The sequence below is a fragment of the Ammospiza caudacuta genome, chromosome 6 (assembly GCF_027887145.1).
Source record: "Ammospiza caudacuta isolate bAmmCau1 chromosome 6, bAmmCau1.pri, whole genome shotgun sequence".
In the NCBI taxonomy this organism is placed as follows: Eukaryota; Metazoa; Chordata; class Aves; order Passeriformes; family Passerellidae; genus Ammospiza; species Ammospiza caudacuta.
The window spans coordinates 64485524-64507101 of record NC_080598.1 but is presented as its reverse complement, the minus strand read 5'-3'; the positions used below and the strand labels follow the sequence as shown (position 1 = coordinate 64507101).

At 44.2% G+C, this 21578-nt stretch overlaps 1 protein-coding gene across 1 annotated transcript in view; it reads right to left on the bottom strand.

Moving 5' to 3' along the window:
* SOS2 (SOS Ras/Rho guanine nucleotide exchange factor 2) overlaps positions 1–19708 on the bottom strand; it is a 52548-nt gene extending 32840 nt beyond the window's left edge. The window contains exons 1-4 of the mRNA XM_058806333.1: positions 19501–19708; positions 4961–5086; positions 1733–1864; positions 261–425 (exon numbers count right to left, since the gene is read on the bottom strand). Of these exons, the coding sequence (XP_058662316.1) occupies positions 261–425; positions 1733–1864; positions 4961–5086; positions 19501–19587 (510 nt within the window). The 5' untranslated portion in view covers positions 19588–19708. The remainder of the gene's footprint in view (positions 1–260; positions 426–1732; positions 1865–4960; positions 5087–19500) is intronic.
* Between the last annotated feature and the right edge of the window lie 1870 nt (positions 19709–21578).

Genomic DNA, 21578 nt, shown 5'->3' with positions numbered 1-21578 from the left:
GCTTGTAAAGGCTCCTGCTGCTCCAAAATTTATGCAGGCTCAACTTAAATTTCTGCTGTGACAGATCTGGCATGAACACGGAGAGAAGCTCTGCCTTTGACTTGAATTTTTGCCATGAGAGATCTGCCATGAACATGGAGAGAAGCTCTGCCTTTGAGTAAAAGCAGGCTCTCCCTCTGATCCTCCTCTGAACACACCTTCCAGACCAAATCAAATGGAACAAATCACCTCTAAATACTGTTTGAATCCCAAGCCCTTACCTTATCAGCACACATGGATACTTTAATGTCCTGCTGGGAGATCTCAAAGTGTCGGATATTGAACACATAATTTCCAGCCAGCTTTAAAATGTCAGCTGAGATGTATTCCAAGACAGCCACGATATAGAGAGAGACATGGTAATCCACCTTGTAGCCCAGGACCTCCTGCAAAGTGAAAACAAGAGAAAACAAATGGAATTTATTCCAGAAATTCATCTAGAATGACAGTAAACACATTGAATTTTCTACTGAAATGGATTTTGGCTGTGGTGATAATTTACAGTAATGGAACACCCAGGGCTGAGACATCAAATGGAAATTGGAATATCTGCCTGGAAGGAGATGCTTGTAAATACTTGTGTTATTTTGCAGTTAAGAGAGGAAAAGCTACAGAACTTGAAATAATCCCTCCTCTAAAAATAGAATTCATTTAAGGAAGGGACTCCAGTGGAATTATTCTGTATTTAAATTTCCATCTCTGTCTGTGCTTATTGCAGGACTCTGACCCCAGTGTGGACTCTTGAGAACAGAGTAGGTTTCACTTTCAAGGAATCATGGAATGGTTTAGGTGGGAAGGGACCTTAAAGATCATCTCCTCCACTGCCACAGCAACTGATCACTCAGCACTCCATAAAATAATGGAACTTTAATAATGGAAGTCTGAAGAGACAAAACCCAGGATGAATGTAGGACATATCCTTGGGAATGTGTTCCATGTCCTGCACAGCTTGCACCCTGCAGCTTTTCACCTGCCAGTGAATGCAGCTGACTCTGTGCATTTGAACAAGGCAGACTCATTCTCATTGTGTGTTGGTGCATCCTCTAAAAATCAGATTCTGGGCCTGATTTCACACTTCTGCACCAGATTTCACCAGTGGTGTTTAGGAAGATCTTATTTAATGCTGTTTCCTCTCTTGACATCCCTCCCCCTCTCATTAACCCTCAGGAACTGAGATGTTGTGTAAGTGAGCACAGCAAGGAGACCTGAAAAGTGCTTTAATTTCTGCCAATGCTCCAATAAAGTTTTCTCAACAGCTGGAAACACCTCTGCAGGTCGCTTGATTTTTAAACCTGAGGCAGCAGTGACATTCAGCAGGGACTGAAAGGACACTGCCACATCTTGGTTTGACAGTACACAAGGAACAGGATCTGCTGTTCCCTCTTCTTCTATTTTGGCTTCTGCAGCATTTTGAAACAAATAAAGGCATCAAAGCAGCCCTGCTGAAGTAGGGATATATTTGAGTTTTGTTTATGTTAAAAACTAACTAATCCTATTTCAAAGTAGAGTAATGGATTAACACACTGATGTCTTGATGATGAATTTAAGGGTTTACTTTCACTACACACTGCAATAAATTCAGATTTATGGTGATTCTTTACTACCTCTGCCAAGGAGAAAAACTTTTTAATTTCATACAAATTAAAGAAATACATGAAAGGTGATGCTGGGGGGCAGGAAAGGTGAGAGGTACCTTCAGTAAGGGATGGATTTTGTCCACAGGGAGCAGGAGGGGGTTCCTCCTTTTCCGTTTCTCGATGGCCGACTGAGCGTCAGCGATGGCCCACTTGTCTATGGGGTGGGGAAACGTCTTCTGAACCCGCTCCTGAAACACACACAGCCCTGAGCCCAGCCACAGCCACCAGGGAGGTTTAAACACAACAGCACAGCAAATTACTTCCCCTCCAGGACAGGCAATTATCCTCCTCCTCAGTGCTTGCAACACCTTCTCCTAATTGTTCTCTCCTTACCCAACCTGGCTTCTCTCTTTCAGCAATGCTGAACAAGCTCCCTTCCCGAGCACCAAGAATCCTTCCAATCTCCTAAAATCTGTGATCTTTTCAAGAGCAGCAGGGAGGTTTCAGTCTCCACTTCCAGTGGGAGATGTTCCTGCCATGGTAGGAGTTGGATATGGATGGTTTTCAAGATCCCTTCCAACCCAGACTATTGGGTGAGACCAGGATCCCAAAATACAAACACCATCAGGAAGTCCTGAACAGTTTACAGCCTACAAAAAACCCCAAACTGATATTGTTGCTGTTTCAGAAAATAGTGTAATTTGCCCTACATCAGATCAAGTTTATGGCAGGAACGAAAAGCTGAAGGAAGAGCTGGGAAAAAATGGTGAAATATTTGTGTCCCTTTGATTGAAAGACTTTTGCACATATTCCATAACCTAACAGAGAAGCAGATTTTCTTAGAGGCAGCTTTAAACCTTTGCAGGGTCCATTTAATGCCCAGCTTTCTGATCAGCCCCCAGGGTGACACAGGGTGACACAGGGTGACATTCCCTCCTGGAGTCACAAATGACCCTTCCTTCGGGTCCTCCCAAAAATGCAGCTCAGGTGGCATTCAGCCATTCTCCAGCTTAAAATCATGGAGTTCCAGACTGGTTTGGGTTGGAAGGGAGTTAAATCCCATCCAGTGCCACCTCCCACTGTGCCAGGCTCTGGGAATTCCATCCCAGCCAGGAGTTCCTCCCCAATATCCAACCCAACACAAACCTGCTGTGCTCCAACACTGCTTCCCTCTGTTCCTTCAGGAACCATTTGAAGGGCTGCTTCTATTTATAAAACATTTTTAATTGGAGATTTTTAAACCTCGATCTGGCAAATACTTAAGGACAACATCTTGGACAAACAGTTCCATTAGCTGCAGGCTGTTGTGTAAATATCTGAGGATAAACTTCAGAGATCACAGCTCTCATGGTTTCCCTTTACAGCTAAAAACAGCTGAGGAGCAGATCCAATCCCAAGAGCTCTTAAGGAACTACTACATTTTGCTTTTAATTTAGTGATATAATAATCTTCATGCATCAGTATTAAAAATTCCCATAAATTAATAATTAATGTTGAATAAAGGGCATCTAATAAAAATCTAAAACCCTTTGGGCAATTACATATACATACATATACACATATAAATAATTATTTATAAATATATATGATTAAAATAAATATATACATGTCATACATATATATAATGTTAAAAAATACATACATATATTAAAATATATAATTATGTACATTTACCTATATATAAAATTTTCTTTCATTCCAAGACACACATAAATAATTTATATTAATACACACATATAATAATTGTCACACTCATATAATTTATATTCTTATATATATATATATGTAATTTTTTAAAATTCCACATAGAGAATCCCATACAAAGACATCATTCTGGATGAGGCTGAAAATCCTGGACCTGCAGATTGATGTAAAATTAAAGCTCTACAAAGCTCCATTGGGGCACAGCCACATGGAAGCATTTTGTCTCTCCAGACTCCATGAAACCCTCATTTTGGAATGATGACACAAAAGCTGACAGCTGCAATAATACAAGAGCCTCAGTGAGCTCAGTAAAGTCCCAGGAACATCCAACTCTATTCCCTCAGCTGCACAACCCAGGGCTGACAACAATAATCTTTCATTGAAATATTTAAATTTGTTTCTTGCATATTGATGTCAAAAAAGTGGGAAAAAATCTTAGCTTCATTGTGGATTCAACAGCAGAAAATTCTTGGAAGCATTTTGTATTTACAGGAGGAATTTACAGCAGCTCCAAGCTCAGATTCTCTAAACTACAGGTGTAGATAAAGCAGCTCCTGGGCTGGGAATGGAGCAGGACTGGGCAGCTTCCCTCCCAAATCCTAATTGTAGATTTTCAATTCCCCACATTCCACGAGGAAAAATTCCCACAATTTCCATCCCAAAGCACTGGGTAAAAAAATGATTTTCCAGTTAAATTTGCTTTAAAAATCTAAATAGAATCAGAGAATCCCAGAATAGTTTGGGTTGGAAGGGACATTGAAGCTCATCCAGTTCCAATCCCTGCCATGGGACACCCTCCACCATGCCAGGCTGCTCCAAACCCATCCAGCCTGGCCTTGGGCACTGCCAGGGATCCGGGGGCAGCCACAAAGCCATGGCAGGAAGCTCTGAGTGTCACTGTCACATTGTCTGATGAATCCCCTTGCCAGGGTTTTTCTCCTGGGAAGCTGAGAAGCCTCAGAGAAAAATAACAACAAGAATTATCTGATTGCTTCTCCTGTGTTTTGCTGCTTTGGAATGTGGTCTGGAGATTGTGGTCATTGTTTGATTGGTTTCAAGTGAATTATTTTAACTTAATGACCAATAGCAGCCAGCCGTGTCAGACTCTGGACGAGAGTGACAGGAGATTTCCTTATCATTCTTGTTAAGCCTTCTGTCTGTATCCTTTCCGTATTATTTAGTTTAATATATACCATAATATAATACACTATAATATACTATAATATAATACACTATAATATACTATAATATACTATACTGTAATATACTATACTGTAATGTACTATACTGTAATATACTATAATATACTATAATATACTATAATATACTATAACATACTATACTGTAATATACTATAATATACTATAATATACTATAATATACTATACTATAATATAATATAATATATCATATCATATCATATCACATAATATCACATAATATCACATAATATAATATAATATCACATAATATCACATAATATAATAAATTAGCCTTCTAAGAACATGGAGTGTGATTCATCATTTCCTCCTCCATGCTGGGCCCCCTGCAAATTCAGCCCTGTGTGCTTGCAGCCCAAACCATCCCCAGCAATGTCAGGGACTGCAGAGCCCAGCCTGGCTCCTGAGCCCCACTCCTACCTCCACGTCCTGCACGGTGCGTGGCTGGGCGATGCACAGCTTGTTCAGCAGCTGCAGGATCAGCTCCTCAATGTAGTACAGGGAATCCTCCTTGGCTGACAGGTTGGGGTGAACCTGCTGCTGCACCTGGCCAGAGCAATTCAGAGAATCGGTGTCACCATCATAGTGTCTGAAAAATCCTCTCTGCACAGGGTTCTTCTCCTGGGAAACTGAGAAGCCTCAGAGAAAAATCAAAACAACATTATCTCATTGCTTCTCCTGTGTTTTGCTGCTTTGGAATGAGGGTGGAGATTGTTTACCAACAGGTGATTGTTCCATTGGTTTTATGTGAATTGTTTTAACTTAATGACCAATCAGGGTCAGGCTGTGCTGGGACTCTGGAAGGAGTCAGGAGTTTTCATTATCATTCTTTGTAGCCTTCTGTCTGTATCTGTCTCTATTCTTTAGTAATATAATATAATATAATATAATATAATATAATATAATATAATATAATATAATATAATATAATATAATATAATACAATATGTAATATAGTACAATATACCATATATAATTTCATATATAATATCGTATCTCATATAACTTATCATATCATAATAACTTAGCCTTCTAAGAACACGGAGTCAGATTCATCATTTCCTCCTTCATCCTGGGGACCCAGCAAATATCACAAATTAGATTTTTTTCATGGAAAGTTGGGCCTAAAAATGAATCCCAGCAAAAGCAGGATAGCTCTGGATTGCAGTGCTGCAAATTCACACATTTTTCATATTTCTCACAAGTTTTCCTCTGGAGTTAAGGAGGTAATTGCTATTCCTGCCAAGCTGGCAGCTCTGTGGAATCCCAGACTCTGTGTTTGCCATGATGGAGGGAGGAGTGCCAAGGCAGGGCAATTTCTGCCAGCACTGGAGTGAAACCTTCCCTGTGGGCACCTGTGAGTTACTCATGGCCTGGGTGAGTAACTGCTCTGACGTTACCAACCCTAAAAATGTGATGAATAAATGAGTGATGGAGTCACTGCCTGCAGCAGCTCACCCTGCCTGGGGCACTGAGCAGAGAACAGCCCAGACCCACCAGGGAAGGGCAAGGGAAAGCTGCTTCCCACCTCTCTCCAAGGCAAGGCAGGATAATTCCTCTCATCTCACTTCATGGGGATAAATCCCAGCTTTGGTTCCCCAGGCTAAACTAGACCAGAACACCCAAACCAGGCAAAGTCAGCGTGTGCCCATACAGGAAGGGCCACAATGAACTCATCCTGGGTCAGCAGGGCTCTTGTGCTACTAAAAATCCCCCCAGACAAACCATCCCACCTTAAAAAGCAAATAAAGCACTCAGGAGTTGGTCCCCATGCTCAGTTTTCCCTGGCAGCCTCTGAGTCAGGAAAGTGCTCACCAGATCTCAAACTGATCCAACAGATTTGTGAGGAAGACAATCCAGGGAAATTCCCTCCTCTCCCCATACAAATCCCATGTAAATCACCTCCAAAAACTCATGTGGCACACTCACATTGGCACACTCACATTGGTATTCACAGGACAAGTGGGGTGGCAGCTCCTTGGGACAAGACAGAAACACCTCTGGGTTGAATTCTGGTGCTCTGAAATAAAGGCACAGCCCCTTCCAAAGCCCAGGGAGCAGCTCCCAAAAACTGGGGGGCTCTGAGGGCTTCCTCCAAATCAAGGAGAATCCCAGAATGGTTTGGGTTTGAAAGGACCTTCAAGATCATCCTGTTCCTCTCCTGCCACGACAGAGACACCTCCCACTGTCCCAGGGCGCTCCCAGCCCTGTCCAGCCTGGCCCTGGGCACTGCCAGGGATCCAGGGGCAGCCACAGCTGCTCTGGGAATTCTATTCCAGGGCTCCCCAGCCAAGAATTCCCAATTCCCACCTACCCCTGCCCTCTGTGACCTTGGATCCAGCTGCCCAGTTATTAAGTTATTTTTTTTTGTTATAAAGTTATTTTATAGCCCTGTAAACCCAATTTTGCCTTCTGTGCCTCACACACAAATCTCTGCTTTACACAACTGATTCCCAGCTGCCACAAGAACCTGAAAGAAAGAAAGTAAGGAAAAAAACCTTCAAGAAAACCAAACCCACTCCTTGAAAGCTCCTCCTTAAGACAGCAGGTTTCCAACAATAGCCAGGGCATTTTGTGCTCTTCCTGAACACGAGAGTTTAATTCCCACAACAATGGCAAAGCAGGAAGCGCTGGCTCAGGCCCTGCCACGTGTCCCAGAGCAGCACTGCAGCAGGAGCAGGGCCCAGCAGGGAAACCCAAGGAAATTCTGTCCCACAGTGAACCCTCAATGGTGCTGCACAGAACTGACACGAACAGCAACAGGAGAGGAGGAGGAGGAGGATCAGGAGAAGATGGGAGCTCCCATTCCCTGACCAGAGCTGTTCTCCTCCCTCCAGTCACTCATTTCAGACTTCACTGCACAAAAACGATTTTATTTGTACCTTAGTGCAGTTCCCAGATGTGACCAGCTCATGGCACAAACTTTCACCAGCAGCACATCCCCTGAACCTCCTTGGGAGCACACGGGTGTGCATGAGGCTGAGGAGCAGCAGAGGAGCACAGAGCCCTCCTCAAACAGTGCCAGGAATCTCAGCTTCACTTTAGGAACAAAACCATGGAATCCTGGATTAGGAGGGACCTTAAACATTGTCCTATTCCACCCCTGCCATGGCAGGGACACCTCCCACTGTCCCAGGGTGCCCCAGTGCCCAGCCTGGCCTTGGGCACTGCCAGGGATCCAGGGGCAGCCACAGCTGCTCTGGCAATCCCAGCCCAGCCAGGAATTCCCAATTCCCAATCTCCCACCCATCCCTGCCCTCTGGCACTGGCAGCCATTCCCTGGCTCCTGTCCCTCCATGCCTTGTCCCCAGTCCCTCTGCAGCTCTCCTGGAGCCCTTCAGGCCCTGCCAGGGGCACTCAGATCCCCCTGAATCCCTCCCTTCTCCAGGGGAACATTCCCAGTTATCCTGTTCCCTAGCAGAGGTGCATTTTTGAACAATTTTGGCTCCTGGGTGGTAACTCCTGCCCAGAATTCCTGGAATTGCCTCACCCTTGGATCCAATTCCCTTCTTTCCAGCTCTCCCAGTGCCCATCCTTCCTGGTTTTCAGTTCTATCTTGTGGAACAGCTCCTAAATTCTGTGGGTTTAATTAAACCCTAGCTGTTTTTTCCTCTCTAAAATGTGAGGATTTGATCAATTCCTGAACCTGGATGGCACCAACAGCAACAACTTCTGTCCCTTCAGGCCCTGCCAGGGGCTCTGAGCTCTCCCTGGAGCCTTCTCCTCTCCAGGATGAACATTCCCAGCTCTCCCAGCCTTCCCTCATTTCTGCTCCATCCCCCAAATCACCTCTATGACCCTCTCTAAGTCCTGGAGTCAATTTTCCTTCAAAAGGAGCAAAGCCAACAGCAAAGCCCAACATCTCCTGCTTCAGACAACTCTCCCCAGGGGATTTGGAAGCTCAGCTGCCTCTTGAAATGAGTCTGCAGCATCCTGAAAGCTCCCAGAGGTGCTTCTGCACTCCCTGCCTTCCAGAGAAGTCATTTTGACATAAATGCTGAGGAGAAAAAAACAATTTCATCTCAAGACAATGTTTCTTAGAGCAATACAAAAATGCTGCAATAAAAGCTGGGCACCAGCTGATCCAATGAGATGCCACTGGATCAAGGAGAGAACATTTATTCTTCAGAGAACTCTCCAAATCTTGACTGAGGGGACTGGAAAAGCAAGGAGAGGCTGATGAACCCTCAGAGCATGGAAAAAAGCAGGAGGAGCTCCTGGGGATGGAACTCACAGAAGGGACGTGCACTGATCCCTGCTTCACACTGCAGTATGTGAGCACAGCTACATCAACTGGCATGGAACAAAATAAACACAGGCTGAATTCTGGCTGGGAATTGTTTCTTTTAAGGGTCAAAATACCCTTTAAAACCCACAAGGTGCTGCACTGATGAGCCACAGCTCTGCTGCAAGGTCTGAGCAGAAGGGAGCACAGAAAACAGATTTTTAACCTATTTAATCTCTGAAACAGCAGTGTCTGGAGTCATTAAAGAGAGATTAGAATTAGCAGAAATAACTAATTTTTAGAGTAACTTACACAGGTTTAGTCTAAGTTGTTCCAATAAGAAGAAATTAAACAAGGGTGGCATTTAAACTTAAGGCCTTAAGGCCTTTCTGGGGGACATAATTTTATTTTACATTGAAATTCCTAAACTGCTCCTTCTCTTGCTTCTCAGCTTTTCTCCATTCTCCCACCCTTCCAAAGTGCATTTGATGAAAATCCTCAAAAGCTTCTCCTCAAAATTCCTTCTCAGTGAGATATGATTAATCCTCAGAGCAAGGAGTCTGTTCAGAAAGGATGAGGATGAAAACTTTTCATGGAGATAAATGGTATTAAAACTAGAAACAACCTGATCTTATTTATTTATTTAATTGTTTAACCAATATAATGGGTTAATTTTGAATTCAGGATTGAATTCAGGATTTTGAATTCACAGGAATTCTGGATCTCAGACTTCAGGAAATGCAGAAGTTCAGAGTAGAAAATAAATTATCAAAGGGTTTCATTTGAAATGACAAAAAACTGAGGGAAAAATAGAGAAAAATAGAGATTGGCAAGGAAGTTCTTTTTAGCCTTTTCTGAGACAAACCAACAGCTGGGCTGCAACACCTAAATATATTTTTACTTAATAGATTATTTGGATAGTGAAAACACATCCAGAAAGCTCCAGCTGTTCCACAGAGAGCACTTGAGCAAAACAAGAGATTTTTCATTTAAAAACCCCCAAGAACAGAAAATTCCCAAATCCATGATGTGCACATTGAGTCTGCAGCAGCACATTCCACCACAAAAACATGGATTCATCTTCCTGAAATATTTGCTAAAAATATCCCGGTTTTCTACTCATATTCAAAACTACATTTTCAGAAAATGGAATTCCAGAGTTACCTGAGATTTCAGAACAGGAAGTTTCTAATTTAAATTGATTTTTTTAATTTAATTTTTTTTTAAATCAGTGTTTTAATTCCTTCTTATATTTTCTCTCCTAAAGATAACCCTGACCACAAGAAACACAAAACATCTGCTCCAAAGGCATTTTTAACCCCTCATCTGGATGATGTTCCAGAGGAAGAAGGGAACCAAGTGAAGCAACTTAAAAGCTCCATTATTCATTGAAAGGGGACAGCACTGATATTCCCAATTTTCAAGCATTATTCTTTAGAAAGAACCGCAAAGATTTAAATACTTGAAGAGAAATCCCCAATAAAAATGAACTGTCAACTTTTTAAAAATAAAAACACTGATTTCTTATTTTATTTCCAGCACAGCAATTTCTGGCTGGCCTGTCTTTCTTAAATCAGACTTAAACATGCTGAGAGAGGAACAGCATAAAGCAGTCCCTTAAGTAAAAGAGAATTTTTATCTACATACAGCATTTGGCTTTTTTACTGAAACATGGTTAGCAAAATAAAATTATTCCTCAACTGTACAGGGGTATTAAAAATTATCTTGCTCCACCACTTTGGTGGAAATGTGATTTTTTTTCCATCTTTAGCTATTTAAATAATCTTCTCCTACAGTATATTCTAGTTGAGGGGAGGGTGAATTAAAGCAGGAATGATGGGTGGTACAGACAGGATCTGACTCTGAAACAGCATCCAAGGCTGTCCTAAAATCTCCTGGGAAAGCTGCTTGGTGCCTACAGAAAAAAACCCCAAACATTTAAAATGACACAAATACACACAAATTCTTCTTTCTCCAATTAATTATTGTTTTCTTTTATACAGAGTCAAGGAGAAGCTAAAATGGGGGTTTGTTTACATGTCCACAAACTACATATATATATATATACACACATTTTAATCTTCAAACCTGATGGAAAATGAAGTGTTTGGAATTGATCCATGCACAGAATGCTTTGCTGAAATGGAGATAAAGGCTGACGGAGCCCAGCACGGCCTCTGGCAGTGACAGGGGAGGGAAACACCTCGAGGTGGCCGTGCCCTCATCTGAATGAACACTTGGGGCATTTCTGAAGGGGTTTGGAGTGAGCTAGAGATGGAACCTCTGAGATTTTACATTTTGTGATTTATTTTCTTATCTTGTACAGGAAGGGTGAGTTGGGCTCACATCTTCACTGCATGGCTCAGAAGGTCACAAGACCCTCAGTTACAAGATTTTAATGATTTATTGATAATAAAACACCACCAACAAGGATATTTATGTTTTTCACCCAATCCTTAAACATTTCATCCTATGGACCCATGCTACAGTGTGAGCTTTCTTAGCCACTCCTGTTGTGGCACACAAACCCACAGTGCTGCATTCTAAACTCCTTGTTTACCTCTGGAACTGCTTTTATTTCTATATCTTAAACTCTAAACTTGAAACTTTCTTCCACTGAACTTAATGTGTCTCTGCTTTAAACTACAAATCCACATTCTCACTCGTGGCTGCTCAGTTTGGGAGCCTTTCCCAAGGTCTCAGACCAAACCCTGGGTTTAATTCTGATCTTTGCTCACAGGCCCAAAGCTCTGAGAGCTCCCTGCACTTCAGGTTCCAGCAAACCCTGACACTCCCAGCCCTCCCAGGACTCCTCACAGGGAGCCGGGAGCTGCTCTGGGCTCTGAATTCAGCACTCAGGGGCTCCCCGGCCCCACTTTTCACACCCACCCTTCCCAAGGAGCGCGGTTCAGAGAGGCACAGTGAATTATTCCAACCTGCAGCCTGAATCCCAGGGTGGTTTGGGTTGGAAAGGAGCTCAAATCCCATCTCGTCCCAGCCCTGCCATGGAGGGACACCTGACACATCCCAGGCTGCTCCAAAAACCATCCCTCGGACACTGCAGGGATCCAGGGGCAGCCCCAGCTGCTCTGGGCACCCGTGCCAGGGAACAATTCCAATAATCTGGAGACACTGAAGGCCCTCAGAGTGATTTCCCCATGCCCCACGTGGTCACTGAGGTGACATTAAAAGTCAGGAGAGCAGGGCTGTGTGTCACAGACACATTTTATGGAAAATCCTTTCCTCAGGATTTTTTTCTCCTGAGAAGCTGAGAGACCTCAGGAACAAAATGTTAACAAATAACAAAATATTTATTTGCTGCTGTGGAATGCAACAGGTGGGTCTGTGATTGGTCTCTGTGGTTGTTTTTAATTAATGGCCAATCACAGTCAGCAGGATCAGACTCTTGGTCAGTCACAAGATTTTATTATCATTCCTTCCCTTCCTCTCAAGCCTTCTGATGAAATCCTTTTTTCTATCCTAGTAACTTTATTCTATTCTATTATTATTATTTCTTCTATTAAAACTATTTAGTATAGTTTTAATATATCATATACTTTTAATATAATATAGTATCATAAAGTAATAAATCAGCCTTCTGAAACACGGAGTCAGATCCTCATCTCTTCCTGGGACCCCTGTGAGCACGGTCACAGCCCTGGGTGCAGGAAAATCAGGTTTTGCACATGAGTAACCTCAGGAAGCACTGATGGGAAAGGCTGGCACAGAGGCAGTCAGTGAGGTCATTAGAAAAGCAAATCCCAGACTGCACAGCTCCTCTGGAGCTGATTAGATAAGGGTGCAGTGGGCAAGGACAGGGCTGGAAGCAGGAGAGCAGGGGGAGGTGGGCAGGGGACACTGCAGGAGGTGAGAGATGAGACGGTGGGAACAGCACACACCCTTGGGGCTGGGGCACAAAGCACCACAGGGAGGTGAATCCCAGCAGCCAAGGGCTCTGGGGGTTTTTAACTCCTGTGCTGCTCCCCAAGCCAAGGCAAACACCAATTCCCATGTGAACAACGCAGGTGGGAAATGTTCCTTCTGCTGGAGCTGCCAATGAAACCCCAGTGAGCACCTGGGAGCTAAAATCCACCTTCAGCTCACAACTCTCCTGCTACTGTTTGCCAGCCACAGATTCCTGTGTCAGGAACTTTGCTACAATGAAAAACAGCATGAAAATAATAAATTTAAATAAAAGGACCAGGCTGATGCATCCATAAAATCCCAGACTGGTTTGGGTTGGAAGGGATCATTAAACCCATCACATTCCAAATCCTTGCCATGGGCAGGGACACCTCCCACTAGCCCAGGTCACTCAAATTCATGTTTGGAGCAACTGCAGTCTGCAAAGGTCCAGGCTTCTGAGCTCAAATAAATGTATTTATTAGAAGCTAAATGACCTGAGAGATTTCAAACCTAAATGTAACTATTTCTTTTAACAAAAGATTTCAAACCTAAATGTAACTATTTCTTTTAACAAGCAACATTCCTGTTGGAATTATAATGCATTAAATAATAATAGACGCTAATGATATTAAAATGCTTTAAATAACAATGAATTATAATGAGGCTAAAATACATTAAATAATTCCCAAGGGGAGCCTGGTCCTGCCATGAAAACATGCATGGAATAAAGCTGGACACCCTGCACCTCCTGACCTCAACCCCAACCTCACACATCACAACAGAGACACTCCCACACGTTTAAAAATACAGAAGCACTGAACTAATGTAAACTCAAAAAAAGTCCTCAAAATGGTTCTTTATATCTGTCTATGCAACACTTGCTAAGAATAAACCCTTTAGTCATGCTCTAGAAATTTGATGAGTGGTCCAGAGCAATGGTGGAATTGTTTTAGAAAATGCAAATAGTGCCCAGAGCCAGGATTATCCCAACATGTGGTGCCTGTGGGGTTTGACTGTGTGTGGGGCAGGGAGAAAACCCACAACAAGAATCCCTGGGAGATGCTCCTGAAATTTGTTCAGAAAAATCAAAGAGCAAAGCAGCTGAACACAGAGCCCTTGTTGACAGAAATACATTTTGAATTGGCCAGTGGACACAAATCCTAATTTGCTTTGGGTTGGATTTAACCCCACCCAGTGCCACCCCTGCCATGGCAGGGACACTTCCACTGTCCCAGGGTGTCCCAGTGCCCAGCCTGGCCTCGGGCACTGCCAGGGATCCAGGAATTCCCAGTTCCCAATGTCCCACCCATCCCTGCCCTCTGGCACTGGCAGCAACTCCCTGGCTCCTGTCCCTCCAGCCCTTGTTAAACGTAAGCTCAGGACACACAGGAATATTGTAAGGTGAAAAAATCCCTATCTATAAATTCCTCACACTCCTCACTGTTTTCAAATTTACACTCTAATTCTCTGGGGTTTTTTTCTGGCCTTTCTTGGGTTTTTTTCTGTTTTTTTTTTTCTGGCCTTATAAATCTGTTCCAAGGGAATCCTTTAGCAGCTGTGCCTCACATTTGGGCAGATGCTGGTTGGTGTTTAGGGGCTGCTTTAGGTCACATTCCAGAAAGAACAGGAAAAGAAAATAAAAGGAACAGAAATTTATTCCAGGTACCAATGGCAGGTATTTGGTACAAGTGAATTTTTCAACTACAATTCCCAAAATCCTTTTATGCAACTCAGATCCAGGATGTTAAACTGGGACCTCCAGTGGGCTGGAGGGAGTGACACACTCAGCTGCTGCCTCTGGAATTGCCACAGGACTGGGATCCCATTCAATAATTCCTACAGAACTGGGATCCCAGTATCAGCCTGCAAAACAGCTCACACAGGACTGGAATCCCTTCAGTAATTCCCACAGCATTGAAATCTCAGTCTGAACATGAAAAATAATTCATACAGGACTGGAATCCCTTCAATAATTCCTACAGGACTGGGATCCCAGTATCAACATGAAAAATAATTCACACAGGACTGGAATCCCATTCAATAATTCCTACAGGACTGAAATCCCAGTATCAACTTGCAAAAAAATTTATTCAGGATTAGAATTCCAGTCAATAATTCATACAGGAGTGAAATCCCAGCAACAAACTGTAAAATAATTCACACAGAACTGGAATCCCATTTAATAATTCATACAGGACTGAAATCCCAGTCTCAAACTGTAAAATAATTCCTACAGGACTGGGATCCCAGTATCAACCTGTAAAATAATTCCCATACAACTGGAATACCATTTAATAATTCACACAGGATTGAAATCCCAGTATAAACTGCAGAATAATTCATACAGGGCTGAAATCCCAGTATTAACCTGCAAAATAACTCACACAGGACTGGAATCCCATTCAATAATTCATACAGAATTGAAATCCCAGTCTCAACCTTTAAAATAATTGCCACAGGACTGGAATCCCAGTATCACCTGTAAAATAATTCATACAGGACTGAAATCCCAGTCTCAAACTGTGAAATAACTCCCACAGGACTGGAATCCCACTCAATAATTCCCACAGGACTGGAATCCAATTCAGTAATTCACAGAGGTCTGAAATCCCAGTATCAACCTGTAAAATAACTCATACAGAACTGGAATCCCAGTATCAACCTGTAAAATAACTCATACAGTATCGGAATCCCAGTATCAACCTTCAAAATAATTAATACAGGACTGAAATCCCATTATTAACCTGTAAAATAACTCACACAGGACTGAAATCTCATTCAATAATTCCCACAGAACTGAAATCCCAGCATCAACCTCTAAAATAATTAATGCAGGACTGGAATCCCAGTATCAATTTGCAAAATAATTCCCACAGGACTGGAATCCCAGTCAGTAATGCACAGAGGACTGGAATCCCAGTCTCAACCAGTAAAATAACTCATACAGGACTGGAATCCCAGTATTAACCTGCAAAATAATTCCCACAGGACTGAAATCCCAGTATCAATTTGCAAAATAATTCACACAGAACTGGAATCCCATTCAATAATTCACAGAGGACTGGAATCCCAGTCTCAAACTGTAAAATAACTCGTACAGGAATCCCAATATTAACCTGTAAAATAATAAATTCAGGACTGGAATCCCAGTCAATAACTCATAAAGGACTGGAATCCCAGTCTCAACCTCCAAAATAATTCCCACAGGACTGAAATCCCAGTATCAATCTGCAAGATAATTAATACAGGATTGGAATCTCATTCAATAATTCCCACAGTACTGAAATCCCAGTATCAACCCCTAAAATAATTAATGCAGGACTGGAATCCCAGTATCAACCTGCAAAATAATTCACACAGAACTAGAATCCCTTTTAATAATTCACACAGGACTGGGATCCCATTCAATAATTCCCACAGGATTGGGATCCCAGTACCAACCTGCAACATAATTCCCAAAATAATTCCCATTATTGAATGGAATCCCATTCAATAATTCACAGAGGACTGGAATCCCAGTCTCCACCTGTAAAATAGCTCTGAATAACTCAGTTCCATCTGGAATTCAGCAAGAACCAGCTGTGGCACTGGAGCTAAAGGAAAGGTGATCTCAAACCCAAAACTCAGCTTTAGAAAAGGGTTTCACCCTTTGACATCTCCCCCAGCAAAGGCCAAAGAAAGCAAAACCAACCCAAACACCGAAAAACAAACAAAAACCAAAACCAAAATCAAACCAAAACCAAAACCAGCTGCCAGGTTAAAACCTTTATCAGGATCTTTTTGGGGTGATTTACCTGCTCCAAACAGCAGCTCAGGTCACCAAACCTCAGTGATCACACCAAAATAATGTTTTCTTCTGATTCATTCACTTTGAAAGGATTTTATATCAAGTTTTATATCACTCCCTGCTGCATTTCCAGCAAAGCAGCAGCAGAAAATACAGAAATAAAGTGGTTTAGAGCAAGGATGTGCTCATCCATCTCCAGCTGGAACAGAGGCAAATACATCAAACTGCTGATAATTTCCCAACTTACAGGATCCACAGGTGCCAGTGCTAAGGAATGTGGGCATAAAAATATATAAAACCTGGTTTAAAGATGTTTCACCATTTAGCTTTGGGTTTTTCCTAAAAAGGTAAAATTTGGCACTCTCTACTCATCTTAAAGAGTATAAATGCATATAAAATATTGTTCAAAAAACAGATTATCCTATTTCTTTTCATGTATTAAAGTAAGAACTGATGTGTTGGACCATTTTTAAGTGTCCACTGCAGAGAATTGAAGCAAAGCAAGAGTTTGAAAGTGGTTTGATACAAAGAAGTTACCTTAAACTTGCTGAGTGCATAACAAAGAGATTGGAGCTCTTCAAAGCATGTTCTGGACTTAAAATCCAAATTACAAAGAAATATTCTTTATTGTTAGCGAACTGCATGGGCTCCTTATCCAGCTCCACATCTTTGGGCATTTTAGAATTAAATCTTTTTTCCACTTTAACATGCACAAAGCAAACCAGAATTTATCTTCTTTTTGTGCTTTCTGTTTCTCTTCTTCAAGCAGTGATCATTTAAAGGAAAATAATGGGAATTTTTTCAGGAATGGGAAATAATGCACAGTGTATTAAAAACACAAGGTAGGAGTTAAAAAGACTCCTTTATTCCAGTTGTTTTTAACTTTAAAAATACTAAAGTTTATTTAAAGTTTTCATCACAAAGCAACCTGCTTGGAGAAATCCCATCTCAGCTGGCCAGCAAGTGGATTTTTAACTACCTGTAAAAAAGGCAGTGAGGATGTTTAATGAATTAGGAAATTAACAGAAAATGTGAGGATTTCACACTCTGGATTCAGTGCCAGTTCTTCAGCTCCCCTAGGAATGATGGAATAGTTATTTTCGATAATTCCTGCCCATTTTAAGATCTGCAGTGCTTGTTCTTATTAAAGAGTATCTTTTAAAAGTGCTAACTAACACCGATGTGCTTCCCCAGCAGGCTGACAACGATACAATTTTGGGTTGACTCACTGATCCAGCGTGCTCACAGCAGAAATTCACATTACAGCCAGATTGCCTCATGCTCCAGGGTGGGTCCTGCACACAAGGAACTTTCCCAGGTAGCAAAAACCCGGCTGAAAGCAAATACACATTTTTACAGGCACTCACTGGCATCGCAACCCTGCTCCCTCTGCTTGTTTCACCAAAACCAAACGCACAAACAGAACTGGTAAAGCAGCACGGACCCAACAACTTTTGCTGCATTTGTGCCTGAGGGTGATGAAAGCACCTCTCAATTTTAAGGGAACATTTCTGCAGCTGTGGCTCACGTTTGGGCAGGCGCTGGCTGGGGCTCAGGGGCTGCTTCAGGTCAGGCTCCAGAGAGAGCAGCAAAAGAGCAGCCTGGCATTCTCTAGGGCACTGGAAAGCAGCTTCCATCAGGAGGAGATTTTAGGGTGAAGAGCAGAAAATCCAGGATTCTTCAGACAGGCAATTAGTGGTTTCTATGCCAGCCACAAGACTACTTAGACAGGCACCCAAAACAAATGCAAATCTTTTATTCTATTGAAAAAATAACACAGAATCATTATCCAACAGCATCACTACATCTGTTCTGGGGGAAAGAGAGACAAACAACTCACCATTGCCTAAAGTGTTTGTGTGGCAGCACCAAATCAGCAGATAATGATGGTCAGAACTATGGAATAACCCTCAACTTTTGGAAACCACAGCAGGGCACTGCTCCCTCCAGCCTCATTTAACACTTCTTTACAATACTGGGGGTAAAAGGGGAGTGGGCTGGAGATTCCCTGCTGTGCAAACACATCCCAAAATCCCAGATTCACCTCCTGCGTGGTTCCCCCTCTCAGCGTGCACTGGTGGATGTGCCACAGGGTGGCTGCTCCTGCAGCACAGGTGGCCCTGTCACAGGTGTCACCCGAGGGGCAGCGACAGCGCGGGGAGGGAACCTGGGAAGGGTCAGGAGAAACACCTGGGAGGGGATGGAGGAGGGATGGAGGGATAAAGGAAGGGGAAAATAAAGGGGTGAAGGAGGGGATGAAGGAGAGATGAAGGAAGGGAAGAAGAGGAGATGAAGGGATGAAGGAAGGGGTGAAGGAGGGGATGAAGGAAAGCATGGAAGAAGGGATGAAGGAAGGGGGTGAAGGATGGGATGAAGAAAGGGATAAAAAAAGGGATGAAGGAAGGGATGGAGATGAAGGAGGGGATGAAGGAAAGCATGAAGGAAGTGGTGAAGGAGGGGACGAAGGAAGGGATGAAGGAAGGGGTGAAGGCAAGATGAAGGAAGGGAAGAAGAGGAGATGAAAGGATGAAGGAAGGGTTAAATGATGGGATAAAGGAAGGGGTGAAGGAAAGCATGAAGGAAGGGTTGAAGGAAGGGATGAGGGATGCCATTCCCCTGCACATCAGCAACGCTATCAGGGTGCCCAGAGCAGCTGTGGCCGCCTCTGGATCCCTGGCAGTGCCCAAGGCCAGGCTGGACAGGGCTTGGTGTCAGTGCAAGGTGTCCCTGCCATTTCAGGCAGTTAGAACGAGATGAGATTTAAGATCCCCTCCAAGCCAAGCCAAGCCAAGCCAAGCCAAGCCGGGACACCAGCCTCTGGAAGCGAGAGCCCCAGTGAAAGCGCAGAGCGAACTCCAGCGAGCGCAGGTGCCCGAGCAGCAGCCGCGGCTCCCGCCGCTCCCTCAGCCCGCAGCATCCCCGGCCCGGAGCGGCGCCGGCGGCGCTGAGGGAGCCGCGGGGGGCTCGGGGCGCTGCCCCGGGGCAGGGCGGGGCCGCGGGGCCGGCTCGGAGCAGGTGCCGCCGCTCGGCGCCGGGACTGACCTTGCGCAGGGCGGGCACGAAGAGGCCGCGCCATTTCGGGCCGTTCTCCTCGCCCAGGAACTCGTAGGGCTGCGGCGGCGGCTGCATGGCGGCCGCTCCGCATCGGGGCCGGCCGGGCCGCCGCGGTGTCGCTGCTCACCCGCCCGGCCGCGCCGCCATGGCTCGGCGGGGCCGCTCGGGGCTCGGCGGGGCCGCTCGGGGCGCGGGGAGGCGCCGGGCGGGGGTCGGGACGGGCCGGGCCGGGCCCCGCTCGCTGCGGCCCCGCTGCCGCCGCCGCCCGCGGCCGCCGCCCTGCGCGCCTGCGCCGCCCGCCCCGCGCGCCCCCTGCGGGCCGCGCCCGGAACTGCGGGCACCGAGCGGGGACTGCCCGGCCTGAGGAGAGCTCTGAACGGGGACAGCTCCTGAACTGGGGGAGAGCTCCGAAACTGGGGGATAATTCCTGAGCTAGGGGATAATTCCTTACCGAGGGGAGAGCTCCTGAACCTAGCGAGAGCTCCTGCACTGGGGTGTAATTCCTTACTGAGGCGAGAGTTCCTCAACTGGGGGATAATTCCTGAACCGGGGGAGAGCTCCTTAAATGGGGGACATTTCCTTACCGAAGGGATGTTTCCTGAACCGGGGGAGAGCTCCTGAACTGGGGGATAATTCCTTCACTAGGGGATGTTTCCTGACGGAGGGGATAATTCCTGAAGTGGGGGGACAGTTCCTTAACTAGGGGATGTTTCCCTGTCCCGGGGATGTTTCCTTACGGAGGAGATGTTTCCTTACTTAGAGGATATTTCCTTACCGAGGGGATAATTCCTTACCTAAGTGATGTTTTCTTTCCTGGAGGATATTTCCCTACCCGGAAGATATTTCTCTTCCTAGTGGAGATTTCCCTGCCCAGAGGATATTTCTCTGCCTGGAGGATATTTCCCTGCCCAGGGGAGATTTCCCTCCCAGATGATATTGCCTTACCTGGGGGATATTTCCTTGCCCCAATGATTTTTCCCTACCTGGAGGATATTTCCCTACCTAGAAGCTATTTCCCTGCCCCAATGATAATTCTCCACCTAGAGGAGATTTCCCTGCCTAGGGGATATTTCCCTCCCAGATGATCATTTCCCTGCCTGGAAGCAGTTTTTCTGAAGGCTCTTCCCCTCCCTGGGGCCGTTCCCATCCTTCCCTGAACTCTCTTCTGCTCCCTGTTTGGAGGCATTGCCCTCCCTATTTAGAGACTGGTTTATTACCTGGAAGGAATTGCTCTCCATTCTTGGACCCTGTTTTCTGTAAACTCTTCTCCCTGCCTCGAGGCAGTTTTTCTCACACCCTGGGGCTGTTTTCCTCCCCAGATGGAGAATGTTCTTATCCCAGCCTGGAGGCAATTCCCATTCCAACCTGGAGGCAGTTTCCTCCCTCTTTGGAGGATGTTTTCCCACCTGCCAGCAGTTCCTCCCCACACCTGAAGGAGTTTCTCCCCCTTTTTTGATGCAGTTCCCTCCCTGCTCCAGAGAACACCATTCCCTTCACCCACTCATCACCCAAACCCAGCTAAATTTTCCCTCATTTTCCTCCTGACAGTATAATATTCAAATCTTAGAATTTATATTCCCTTCACTCCCCATTTTTAAGATTTGTCCACAGAGGGAATGGATAAATTAAACCAAAGGGGGAAAAATGTACGTTCCTGAATAAATTAAACCAAAGGGGTTTAATTTCAAATGTACCTTCTTGATAGTAAAATGGTGATCCTTCTTTGTAAGATTTCCTGGAGGAGCCTGATGCATCCAGAGGCAGAAACTGCTCCACCTAGATATCTAAAATATCTATATTTTAGATATATAGATAGAATATAAATAAATATTTTGTTGGGAACCTCCCAGAGCAGCCTGGGAGGTTCCCAACAAAATATTTGTTTATATTCTATCTATATATATAAAATACCTATTTCTGTATTTATTTATTTCTATTTATTTCTAGTTTACACTTGTTCCTCAAACCCAAACTGAGCAAAAAGGAAAATAAGGATGGGATAATGGTGGCACAAGTCACAATTCCTCCTCTTCCCAGAGTTCAGGGCTGACCTTGCTGGGCACTGT